At 29.6% G+C, this 14082-nt stretch overlaps 1 protein-coding gene across 1 annotated transcript; it reads right to left on the bottom strand.

Moving 5' to 3' along the window:
• Positions 1 to 4142: 4142 nt before the first annotated feature.
• Positions 4143 to 7120, bottom strand: LOC117931668 (putative disease resistance protein At1g50180). The gene has a single exon (XM_034852669.1). The coding sequence runs from the start codon at positions 7059 to 7061 to the stop codon at positions 4284 to 4286; it is 2778 nt and encodes a 925-aa protein (XP_034708560.1). The 5' UTR covers positions 7062 to 7120; the 3' UTR covers positions 4143 to 4283.
• Between the last annotated feature and the right edge of the window lie 6962 nt (positions 7121 to 14082).

A 14082-nucleotide genomic window follows, 5' to 3' on the forward strand; every position in this document is an offset into this window, starting at 1 on the left:
AAAGGAAAAGGGTGAAGTATGTATGGTGTGGTTCACAGTGGTAGGGGCTGCTGTAATGGTGAAAGAGAGTAAATTTATTTTAAAATTTATTTTTTTGTTAAAATTTTGTTAAACATATCGTTTTGAATGAAAAAATATTTTTAAAAATATTAAAAATTATTTTATGTTTAAAAAAAAAACTATTTTGAAGAGAAATTTTCAAACGTGGGTCTTATTTAGTTGTATTTTAATGTAAGTAAAAAAACTAAAATGTAAAGGCGGGTCTCAACTTTTGTCTTTTTGGGACAATTTCACATAGGAAGATAACGAAGGAAAGATAAGGTAGACCCCATTATTCAATTATTGAACCTCCAAAGACTTAAAAATTGGGAGAATTATGTTTTGGGAGTAGACCCCAAATTAACAAAAGGTTCATATAACTCTTCAAATTGAGTTGAATGATATGAAATAGTAAGGGACAAATATACCATTTAAGAACACATATAAAATATTTTATAAAATTAAGTTAAATAATTTTTTTTAATAATTTTTTTTCAAAAATACTAAATTAAATAAAAGTGGTTTTCAAAAATATTAAATTAATTTTTTTTTTCAAAAATATTAAATTAAATGAAACTATTTTAAAAAAATATTAAATTAAATAATTTTTTAAATATTAAATTAAATAAATTTATTTTAAAAAATATTAAATTAAATAAAAGTATTTTTAAAAAATATTAAATTACATAAAAGTATTTTTTAAAAATATTAAATTAAATCAAAAATATTTTTAGAAAATATTAAATTAAATAAAAGTATTTTTCAAAAATATTAATTTTTTTCTCAAAATCAACAATGGGCATTTTTGGAAATATTGAAGGATAATATCCTTTAACTCAATTTTTATACTTTCATTGAGTCTTGAACTCAATTTGAAGAGTTACACGGACCTTTTATTAATTTAAGCCCATCCACCCCTAAAACATAATTCTCCCTTCAAAATTTTGGGTTTTATTAAATAGGTCATGATATGAAATAGAAGACAACCCACGTGATATGAAATAGGCCACTCGGCACAGGAGGCTCGGAGCTGGAGACTCATGGCCAGTGGCTGTGCATGGCCCTCACACGTAGAACCCACGTGATACCAATCAGGCCCATAGTTGTCTTTTTAATTCCCAACAATGTTTTGGTGTAAATTGATGATTGTCTTTTTCCCAACAACTTCATGTATAACTAAATAAAATAATTAAAATAAAAATTAAATAACATTATATAATTTACACTTTCAATTTTATTAATTTGTACTTTGATTTATTTTTTTATGTCATGCTCTTATTTATTTATCTATATTTTCATCTCATATAAATTTTATTATATATTTCTAATTATTTAAATCACATCTTTTATAAATATAGTTTCAATATCTTAAAATTTTCTTAAAAGTAGGTCTTTACCTTTGTTCTTTTTGGACAATTTCGTGTGGAAAGATTATAGAGAAAAAATAGGATTTGTTTAGTAATAATTTTAAAAACGATTCTCATTTATACATATAATATTCAATAATTTTTAGAAACAGATTTTATTAAAGGACTAAAATATGCAAATCAATTTTCTTTATTTATTATGATGTTACTATATATTTATATATATAATATAAAAGTTTTTAAAAATAATTTTCATTTTTTCAATTGTTATTTTAAACATTTTATGAAAAAATAATAACTAAAAATATCTAAAACTTATTTTAAAAATTAATATATTTTTAAATAAATCTTGAAAAAAAAAATATTTTTATTACTAATCTATTAAACACTTGAAAATTGTTTTATGTTTTGAAAAACAAAAACTATTTACAATATGGGGTCAAGGATGACTTTAGACAAAGAAATGCAAAAACAAGGAAAGTTAATAAAAGTGAAAGTAGACCCATTATTCAATTATGATTTTTTTTTTTTTTAGAGAATTAAAAATTTTGAAAACGAAACACTGTAGTGGGTATTGTCAAAAATAGTCTCTTTAATAGTCTATTCCATGAGAATTATTGCATTATCTTAAGATCAAAGTTCAAGACAGAGGGAAGACTGGGGATGGAAAAAAAAAAAGGTTATAGAAAATGGAAATGTTAATTAGTACTAAAGGCAACTGAAAGTTGATTATTACATTTAGAGGGGAGGATTTTGTTACATGAAAAGTCAAGAATATGATGTATAAGCTAATATTATTTCATGGGAAATTAAGAACCTTGTAAATGGGTTAAAATTTTGTTTAAGACAGTAGGTTGAGAATTAGAATTAGATATATCATTAAAGAAACAATGAAGTAATTATATGATTAAGATCATTAGGTATTTAATAAAATAAAGGAGTCTCTGATTTGAGAATTTTTCTCAAAAGATTGGAATACTTTCCAGAGAAAATAAGATGCCGATTTTTTTTATTTTTTATTTTTTTAACAATGAAAAGAAAAAGATAAAAGGTGGATCTTCCTCTTATGCTTAGTGTTGTAAGCTGGGCCAATCTTTCTAAGCAATATCCTCCAACCTACCACTATCATCAACCCAAAATGCTAATATTTGGAGGTTGGTCAGCCACCCACACAAATCCATCATAGATTGGCTTAATCTCAAGCGACTCCAACTCCCATGTACATGTCTCAATTGGTGCAATTTCCATATTGTAGAGGGGAGGCATCGAATATTACAACGATTCAAGTCCAAAGTTTGCAGATTAACAAGTATTTCAGTGGGTACGCTCTCCAATTTCATGCGGGAGAGTATGAATATTTTTTACTTCCTCTAGGTCCAAAACAGTGAGTAATTTGAAGTTTTTTTTAATAAAAATGATAAAATTTTTGGAAAGTTGATCATGAATTAAAAGACTAAGTATAAATTTTGAATTATGACGCATGAATCAATTTTATTACATTATATAAAAGATGTCAAGAGTCAAACTCATTATTGAAACTTGTGGAAGTTGAAATGGGGTGTTTTCTATTTGTTGAATGATAAGGTTGTCCCTTTTTATTTTAATTGGTCTCTTATGATTTATCGTTTTGTTATAGTATGATCAAAATTGAGAGGTTTTATCATTGTAACCGTTTTATTTTCATTGGATTAGTAAATTCTTAAGTGTTAGCATTTTTCGTGGACATAAGAATCACGTTGATAAATGTTAACATCTCTTATCTTTGTGATTGCGTTAATTAAAATAGGATTAGTGGGATTAATGTTTTTGTCTGCCTCAGATAACTTTGAATTTTTTACTTTTGAAATGACAAGATCTCGAAGAAGATCATGAATGTGACAAGACCTCACCCCTCCATCTAACCTCCTTCTAGCCACATGAATCGTACTTCTGTGAATCAATCCATTCGAGTAATCTTTGGTAATGTCTTCCAAAGTTTCTTCTCCCCTCGTTTGTATAAAACCCTTTGCAATCCATAAGTGGATCAACTTCTAGGCACTGATTTTGGAGTCTTATGGGAAAAGACTACAGTAGAGGAAACAAGATTGCAAATAATAGGGTAAAATCATTATAACTTAAAACTAGAATTCCTATGCATGAATCGGGACCTTTGCATCTCGAACACGAGGCAAAGAAAGCCTTTGTCTTCCAAAGAAAAGGAAGATGGTTTGTCTCCACAGTTAGGGAGACATCGGAAGTTGCTTCCTTTTCCTCAAAATAAAACAAAGCACAAGTTCATATTGTTTGCTTTCTTCTAACTCCCAAACGTCAAAGCTTCAAATTAATTCTACATTGTGGCCATGCAGGCAGCTAAATTTATATTTCAATACAAATTATATCTATTTAAAACACTGCAAAAATGAGGCCCAATCCATAACTTTCAGAGCTGACCCTCGCCTGGCGTCTAGCTCTATGAACCCACAGAAAAAAAAAATTTTAAAAAAAAGGTCTCTTTTTTTTTATGGAAAGTGGAAGAGATGAAAAGAGAAAAAACCAATGGGACGGAAAGTGTTATTGTTATTGTGTGAACTTTTGATATGTGACCATTAAATAAAAGTAAAAAAGAAATGAGTTTAGGATTAAAAAAAAAAATGAGACATTCCATGACAAGCTTATGAGAGCACATAAATTACAAAAGAAAATAAAAATAAAAATAAAAAGATACAAACTTCATGGAAAAGAGAAAAATTAAGCTTATGAAAGGACATAAATTACAAAAACAAAAATAAAAATAAACAAACTTAATAGGAAAAGGAAAACATAATCTCTCTTCTTTTTGGAGATGATACGGTGGATTCTGTCCTAATCTTCTCCCTTGGTCTCTTCAAATTCTTCAATTCATCTGTCAAACATGAATTTTGGCTCCACTTTTTCAAGATTTTTCAATTGTAACAATCCACGAGGAAGCTCTGTCATTCGATCACAACGCTCAATTTGTAGAGTCTTCAAATGAGGCAATGCTCCTTCCTCCACTATTAATTCCTCTAATGGAAATAAAGCATAAAGTTCTAAGCTTTGGAGTTGAAGGAATCCTCCAGAAGAGCAGACCAATTTCTTTCCAACATATGACCTGATAGATAATATAAGAACCTTCAACTTTGGAAGCTTCTCCAAAATAAACATTGGATCATTCTTTAGCTCGCAGTGGTGTAAAAAGAGTTCGAGGAGATTTGGAGGATAGAATCCAATTTCCTCTGGCAACTCCAACTTTCCACCTAAGATCACCTTGTAGAGATAGGTGTGATATGAAAAAGACATGAGTCCTGGAATCAATGTTTTTTCTTCAACAACTTTCTTCCACCGCTTTAATCTGAGATGGTTCAGCAATGTTTTCTTTTCAAAACTCTCAATATCCGACAAATTCAAGGTTCGAAGAGCAGTCAAGTTAGCAATACACTCAAAAAACCCCTTCTTTAGGTGTGGATTCAACCATCCCCCTAAATCTAATTCTTTAAGCTGGGTCAATTTTCCTAATCCATCTCCTTCTAACCAACTTCCTGAACGCAGACCTAGTGTTTGAAGGTTAGTGAGTTTCTCCACACCCAAATAACCATTCACACACTTACTTAATTTGAATTGACTTGAAATCTCACCAAAAGAACAATTTAGATATCTCAATTGTTGCAACTTCCAAATTGTATGAGGGATGTAGCAATCATTGTTGTCTAAGTCAAAACTTTGGAGATTAACAAGTCTATCAATGGAAGAAGGAAGTGTTACTCTGTTGAGCCCCCTAATGCGTAGGAATTTCAGATGGACAAGTTCTCCTATTTCCTCCGGGACTATATAATTATCATTCGTACTTCCTAAGTCCAAAACAGTAAGTAATTTAATATGCTCTTGTAAAGATTTCCAACTTTTTCTTTCAAATGGCTCAGTAAAGAAAATTAAAGATCTGAGACGTGAATTATGCAAATGTTGAGAAATGTTGTTGTTGATGTGATGTTGATGAATGCTGAGCCGACGAACGCCGGTAGGAAATGCAACATCAATGTTTTCATGTACCTCAAAAAGTCTTGCATCTCTTGCCTCTGAAATGGCAAGGTCTCGAAGAAGATCATGTATGCGGCAAGAGGTCACTCTTCCATCTACCTCTCTGGCGGCCACTTGAATCATGCTTCTATGGACCAATTCATATAAATAGTCTTCCGCAATGTCTTCTAACAGTTCTTTTCCCCTCCTTTGTATAAAGCCTTCAGCCAACCATAACTGAATCAACTTGCTTGTTTCGATTTCTGAGTCTTCTGGGAAGATTCCACAATAAAGAAAACAAGACTTCAAGTAATAGGGCAAGTCATTGTAACTTAAAGCAAGAATTCCCATACAAGATTCAGGACCTTGACTTAGATGCCAATCTATACTTGCAAGCACTTTCTCCCACGATGATCTTGTCTTCTCTTTTGTGGATAGCAGACCTCCTACCACCACAATGGCAAGGGGCAAACCTTTGCATTTTGCCACAATATTTTTTCCCGATACTTCTAACTCTGGAGTTAGAATACCTGATGTACTTCTGTTCCCAAAAGTTTTCTTGAGAAGGAGCCGCCAACTCTCATCATCGTTCATAATACGAAGTCTATATATAAGTGCTTGTGGATTGGCATGTTGAGCAATTTCTTCTTCTGAATTGAGAGATGTCCAGGCAATTTCCTCCTGTGAAGTGGCATGCAGAGCAATTGCTTCATTGCGGGTGGTGATCAACACTTTGCTCCCATCCTTAGCCTCAGGAAGATATGAGCGCAAGCTACTCCAAACTTCCCTGCTCCATACATCATCCATAGCAACCAGGTACTTCTTCTCTCTCAGATACTCACGAACTTTCCTGCCAAGCTCAGCCTCTCCCATCTCTTTTACTTCTTTCTTCTGTTCATCACTGAGAGACATAACACAATAGGCAACCCCAAGCAAGATTTCTCTTGCTTTGAACTCTTGAGATACATAGACCCAGGCATGACAATCGAAGTGTTGCTTAACATCACTATGATTATAAACTTTCTTGGCAAGAGTTGTCTTGCCTAGGCCGCCCATCCCCACGATGGACACTACCGCTCTCCGCATCTCTCCCTTCATCAGCATCTGCGTCACCACCTCGGTGCCATCTTCAATCCCCACTACATCGCTCCCTTCGACAACTTGGGCCCACTTCTCCTTGTGCGCCACAACCTGATCAGTAGTACTGGATGAGCTGGAAGCCATTAGAGCTTCAAGGCCATACTTGGATCTATTAGCCATAATCCTCTCAATCCTGATATTGATCTCTTTCACACGACCGTCGAGCTCGTGGATGAAAGGTAACTTGTCGGCAAATCCTACGCAAGTAGGTAGGCACTTGAGGAACTTGAGGGTGTTGAGTCTCAGCTGCCGGCGATCCATGTCGAGGATAAACTCATCGATGACATCTTCAGCATCATGGGTCACGTTCCTAATCTGCTCCACCCACAGCTTGACTTTTTCGTTGTACAAGGATTGTGAATCCGCATCTTTCAAGAAGAGGCGCATCCATTTCAGCTCGTCCCGCAGCAACTTCACCTGCTCTTCTACTTGTCCAAACAGAAAGGCTTCTTGTAAAACCAAGTTGCTCAACTTCTCCACAAAGATGGAAACCGTATCTGCCATTTTCTTCTCAATTTCTCCACAGTGACAATGAGACTTCTTCCTTCCGGTTCCGGGTGTGTGATTGGGTTCCAACAATTGCTTTAAATATTTCATCCAACCCCACAAATATAGACTAATATAGTCTTCCAGAAATGATTTTTCTAAAGCTGTATCACATCATATGTCAATTCAAAAGCTAAAGGAGGGAAGATTATTGCCCATTAGACTCTATTTGTTCTTTTAGTGGGGTCATGTCATGTCTGAGGATAAGATTCCCTTAGGGATGAATGGGAGCCAAGAAAATCAAAGATAAAAAAAGTAAAGGTGGGTTTCAACCTTTAGCCTTTCCTTGGACAATTTCACATGATAAGATTTGCTTTTGACGAAGATCCAACTAGCAATGGAAAGTAAAGATGCATAGGTCCCTATCCTATTCTATGATTGAAAATAAAATAGCATGTTTTCATCGTTATTCTAAATTAACTAATCAACTCAATTTGAATTATTCAATCATTTGATGTTAAGGAAAAAAAATAGAAAAAAAAAAAATCAAGGAATAACATTGTTTTATGAACATGAAAGAGTATAGTTGAATGAAAAATTAAAGTATGATAAATCAGAGTCAAAATATTTCATAAAATGTAAATTAAGAATTAGAATAAGAAATATTTTGAGAGGAGATAATTGATGTAGATAATAAAAAATAATCTTTAACGGTATAACAAAATCTTGCATATGGTAGTGTGTTTAACCTATTTCAAGGTAATGGTGAGTTCAAACTTTTGAGAATGAATAGTAGAAAAGGTAAAGAAAATAAAGTGTGAAAAAGAAAGTTCTTTTATCAATAAAATAATTTTTATTTTATTTTCTTTGTATTGGTTACGAAGAAAAATATAAAAGCAAGAGAGTAACTTTATAAAGAGATACAAGAAGAAGAATGGAAAATATAAAGGAAATTCAAATTTAATAAACATTATTTAAAATTTTATATAAAAAATTTATTTTTATATTAAATAAGAAGGATTAAATATTTAAATATTTTAAAAAAATTTAGACCTTATTAAACCTTTTTTAAGAAGAAGACTTCAACATGAAGAGTAAATCTAATAATAAATTAATCAAAACTGCATCCTTTTATTATTATTATTATTATTATAAGAGGAAAATTTATTAATCCATTTACGTATTAATTTTGATCATGTGCATTTACTCGACAAATACATTGGGATTAGTTTTTGGTGAAATATTTAATTTGGAGTTGCAACCAAGGATGAAAATATCGGTAATCACGGATATATCGGATATATCGGAGATATATCGGATATATCAGAGATATATCGACGGATATTTTGAAAAAAAAATATCGATAAACCTAAAATTTATAAAAATATAAGAAAAACTTCATAAAAATGTAATTAGAAGTATATTGATATTTTTAAGTTGTTTTATTAAATAATTTGATATATGTATAATATGATTTATCACATTTGATTATAATATCGTATGCATCGATAAAAATATGAATTTTATAAGTGTACATTTATTATTAAATCACATCTAATATTATGATATTTAATTGTAATATGTCTAATTTTAAAATATATATTAATATTAAAATTATGATCCATTTAATTTAATTGTATTAAACAATATAAAATAAATTATGATATATGTATACTTTTTTAATATTTAATTAATTATTAATGATATTCAAAACATTATGAAGAAAATTATATAATTTTTATATTTTTGGCAATCAATTAAAAGAAAATTTTGTATTTAATTATAAAATAATTATAATTAATTTGCTCTTCGAAATATTCTTTTAATATTTTCTTTATATAATCAGTTTAACTATATATATGTTTAATGTATATTATATAACAAGGATGAGTTTGCCCGGATGGTTAGTAGCTTTGGATTGGGGTTCAAATCCCGCAACAAACAATTTTCCTAAATGGATTAAAATGCACGAATTTGTTTCTAATCATTGTATTGCAATATTTATTTAATGTACATATAAGTTAAACAAATGTTAGGTTAAAGTATGGTTGTATGCAGACAATAAACCAAAATGCATGTAATTTAATGTACATACAAATTTGTTAAGACACCTCTTTCTTTGTTTTGTTTTTTTTTTTTAATTTTTTTTGTGTTTTTGTAATCAAGTGAGCTTGACTTAAACAAAATTGAGTTGTGTTCTCCTTGTAGGTCGTTTTTTAACCTAAAAATTATAAATAAGTTCAATTGTCACTATGTCACCTACCTCAAATTTGTCCTTATCTTTTTTATTTATCCTATAGGATGATCACCATCCACGACTTGTCTAAGTAGAAATTAAGGATGTTTTTTAACCTAAAAATTATAAATCGGGTCAATTGTCACTATGTCACCCACCTCACATTTGTCCTTATCTTTTTCATTTATACTATAAGATGATCACCATCCCCAACTTGTCTAAGTAGAAATTAAGGATGTCTTTAAACCTAAAAATTATAAATTAGGTCAATTGTCACTATGTCACCTACCTCAAATTTGTCCTTATCTTTTTTATTTATCCTATAAGATGATCACCATCCACGACTTGTCTAAGTAGAAATTGAGGTCATTTTTTAACCTAAAAATTATAAATCAGGTCAATTGTCACTATGTCACCTACCTCAAATTTGTCCTTATCTTTTTTATTTATCCTATAAGATGATCACCATCCACGACTTGTCTAAGTAGAAATTAAGGTCGTTTTTTAACCTAAAAATTATAAATTAAGTCAATTGTCACTATGCACCTACCTCACATTTGTCCTTATCTTTTTTATTTATCCTATAAGATGATCACCATCCACGACTTGTCTAAGTAGAAATTGAGGTCGTTTTGTAACCTAAAAATTATAAATCAAGCCAATTGTCACTATGCACCTACCTCACATTTGTCCTTACCTTTTTTTTTATCCTATAAGATGATCACCATCCACGACTTGTCTAAGTAAAAATTGAGGTAGTTTTTTAACCTAAAAATTATAAATCAGGTTAATTGTCACCAAGGATGAAAATATCGGTAATCACAAATATATCGGTGCTTCGATTTTACGAATATATCAGAGATATATCTAATATATTTTGGAAAAAAATATCGATAAACCTAAAATTGATCAAAATTTATAAAAATATAAGAAAAACTTCATAAAAATGCAATTAGAAGTATAATGATATCTTTGAGTTTTTTTATTAAATAATTTGATATATGTATAATATGATTTATCATATTTGATAACAATATTGTATGCATCGATAAAAATATGAATTTTATAAGTGTACATTTATTATTAAATTACATCTAATATTATGATATTTGATTGTAATATGTTTAATTTTAAAACATATATTAATATTAAAATTATGATCCATTTAATTCAATTGTATTAAACAATATAAAATAAATTATGATATATGTATAATTTTTTAATATTTAATTAATTATTAATAATATTAAAAACATTATGAAGAAAAGTATATAATTTTTATATTTTTGATAATCAATTAAAAGAAAATTTTGCATTTAATTATAAAATAATTATAATTAATTTGTTCTTTAAAATATTCTTTTAATATTTTCTTTATATAATGAGTTTAAGTATATATATGTTTAGTACATAATATATAAGAAGGGTAAGTCTGCCCGGATGGTAAGTGGGTTAAACCCCAAACCAAAAATCCCCTCGGCAACAAAAGGATTTTTCAAGCACTGTAGCGCGTTGACCGGTGATATTTTCTTCCTTAATTGTCACTATGTCACCTACCTTAAATTTATCCTTATCTTTTTTATTTATCCTATAAGATGATCACCATCCACGATTTGTCAATTAATACAACTTTTAAAGGTTTTTCTTTAAAATAAAATAAGTTTTATTTTATTCATTAATTTTATTTATTTTAACATTCAATTAATAATATATTAGATATGTATGCATACGATTATTACATGAAGTTCACGATGTAGATTGCACGCTTCTTCGTGTCACCTACCTCAAATTTGTCCTTTCGATTTCTTCGAAGAGGTTGGCACCTATTAATACAACATTTTTATTATTCTATTTTCATATAATTAGTATATGCATGTTTGGATTATTTACATGGAATTCATTTGTGACCTCTTTATTTTAAAGATCTTAATTCAAATTTAACTGTGAACTAGATTATGACCTTGCTTTAAAAATTTTCAATGATGCATTAATTTTTCATAATTTATAATTTTAATTTATTGTTATAAGAAGAAAAGTTTTGACTTGACAACTAAAATAATTTGTAGTTTTTGTTTTTAACCTAAATAAGTTTTACACATGACCTTTTGAAAAAATGATAGACCACGTCAATTGTCACAATGTCATCCACATCAAATTTGTTCTTTTGGTTTCTCCCTAAAGGCCAGCACCAACATGTCAATGAATACAATTTTTATTTCTTTTTTTTTTTTTCAAGTTTTATTTTATTCATTTTATTTTTTTTCGTGTACAATTAATATATTAAATGTGCGTAAGATAAGAATATTTATATGGAGCTCAAGATAGCATTCCATGTTACTTCTAGTGTCACCTACCTCACAATTTTTCTTTTTGATTTGTTCGAGGAAGTTGGTGTTTACTAATACAACATTTTTATTATTCATAAGATTGCTAAAGACTAAAAATTCTTTTACCGGAATTACTTTGATCTTTTTTGAAAATTAATAAAATAAAGACTAGATCATTCTCATAAAAAAAAAAAAAAAGAAGAAGAAAATGAATAAATAAAACCTACAATTGATGTCCACGTAAGTTAGAGATTAATGGATTTATTAAATTATTAATTTGATAAGAATAACATTATTAGATTATTTATTTAGAAGTATATAAATCAAGGATAGATGATTAATTTATAGAAACAAACCCAAGAAATTAATGCAAAAATAGCAGGAAAATTATATGCAACCACATCAATTCCGATTTTGTACAAAACGATGAAAGGAAGTGACCATACCCTAGTGGAAATTACCAAATTTAAATTCCAATTAAATTTTTTTTTCTTTAGTTATATTTAATTAAATGAATTGCCTAAGTGGAATTTATATAAGATTCTTCTTCTACCATTGATGAAAGTTTAATATTTTGATTTTTTTTTTATTGTATTTAATTGTTTGATTAGGATTGCTTACAAAATAATGAAAATTTATATAATAATTCTTGCATAATATTTAAAATTTTGAATTTATTTTCAAATTATAAGAAAAAAAAATTGTGTATATATATCAATGTAGAGAGATTCATGGCAAGGAAATTAAATTTTCTAAAAGCTATATATCATAGGAAATAAAGGAAAAAAAAAAAAAGAACATTACTTTATTAGAATGTCTATGAAGCAAAAGCAAAAATTTTTAGAACGTATTGTTATTAAATAATACGTCACATAAATATTTTTAATTTTATATAATATGGCAATTTGCATTACATAACATCACATCCGCTGAAACCACTCAACCGAAACAAGAATTGTGGTTAACTGTGTTGGGCTGAACACAATTGGGCTTAAAACTACTGGCCCAGGTCCAAGCAAAAGCATAACCATATTTCAATCTGCACATGGGCCCAACTCGTGCTTAGGAATAACTCATTTCAATGGGTTCTTGAAAACACGAATACAAAAATAAACCCAACAATAAAGAAATATAAATATTTTTTTTTCTTTTTAATTCTTATTGAATTTAATATAAAAATAATATTTATTGTTATTATAGTATTTAATTTTTTATTCCTTGGTTGAATTATAAATAAAAAAATAAAAATTTTGAAAAAAAAACAAAAAGAATAGGTGTGGCGCTTTTATAATCCATAGATTTAGAAATTTGTTGTACGACTTATCCTCCTATACATTAAAAGAGAATTCTGGCCAAAGAAAAAAATAATGCATGATTAAATGAAAACAAATAAAAAGGAAATTGAGATTCAATATCCATAAATCATTTCATTTCAAGACAAACTTATGAAATTTCATCACTTCCAAAATTAAAAACAAGAAAAATATACAAATTTGAAAACCACGGCAAAGTAGGAACAAAAAAGAAATTAAAAACAAACATACTTGAGAACGAGCAACCACGACACATGGCCTTCATCTCTTGGGTACTTGTGAGAATGTGGGTGGCAAATTCCAATACATGAAACCAAGGAAGGCCTTCTTTGTAGACACAGCCGAAGTTGTCCCCCAGTCTTTTAGGAATATGGCAATTGACATGTCTAAGCTTCTTTAAGCTTAAAATAAGCTTTAGCACATGATTTTACGAAGCTTATTCCAATCTTCTCCCCCAGCCTTTTCAATCTCTTCAAATAATTCGTGGCGTGATGACCCTCGCAATGATAGTTTCTCAAGATTTGTCAATTGTAACAATCCATGAGGAAGCTTTTTCATTTCATCACAAAACGAAATTTGTAGGGTTTTCAGACTACTCATTGCTCCTTCCTCTACCGTCAGTTCCTCCAATTTATATAATCTGTACAATTCTAAGCTTTCAAGTTGAAGGAACCCTCCAGAAGAACATATCATTTTTTTTCCAACATAAGCATTCAAACATAATTCAAGCATTCTCAATGATGGCAACTTCTCTAGAATCATCATTGGATCATCTCTTAACTCACATTCCCACAAAACGAGTTTGAGGAGGTTTGGAGGGTAAAATTCAAATTGCTCCGGTAATTTCTCAAACTTCCCTCTCAAAAGTACTTCATAAAGATAGGCGTGGCTTGAGAAAGTATCGAGTCCTGGGAATAATGTTTTCTCCTCAATGACATTCTTCTGCCGCTCTAATCCAAGATGATTTAACAATCTTTTCTTTGAATACTTTTCAGTTCTCAAAGTCAAGGTTTGAAGAGCAGTTAATTTAGTAATGGACTCAAAAAACCCCTTCTTCAAATAGGGAGTCAACAACCCATCTAATTCCAATTTCCTAAGTTGGGTTAATTTTCCTAGGCCATCTCCCTCCAACCAACTCCCCCCCTTTAAAGCTAATGTTTGAA

The sequence above is a fragment of the Vitis riparia genome, chromosome 15 (assembly GCF_004353265.1).
Source record: "Vitis riparia cultivar Riparia Gloire de Montpellier isolate 1030 chromosome 15, EGFV_Vit.rip_1.0, whole genome shotgun sequence".
Taxonomy (NCBI): Eukaryota; Viridiplantae; Streptophyta; class Magnoliopsida; order Vitales; family Vitaceae; genus Vitis; species Vitis riparia.

Excerpts from the sequence above, each read along its gene's own strand:
- LOC117931668 (XM_034852669.1), bottom strand. The coding sequence starts at position 7,061 with ATGGCAGATACGGTTTCCATCTTTGTGGAGAAGTTGAGCAACTTGGTT.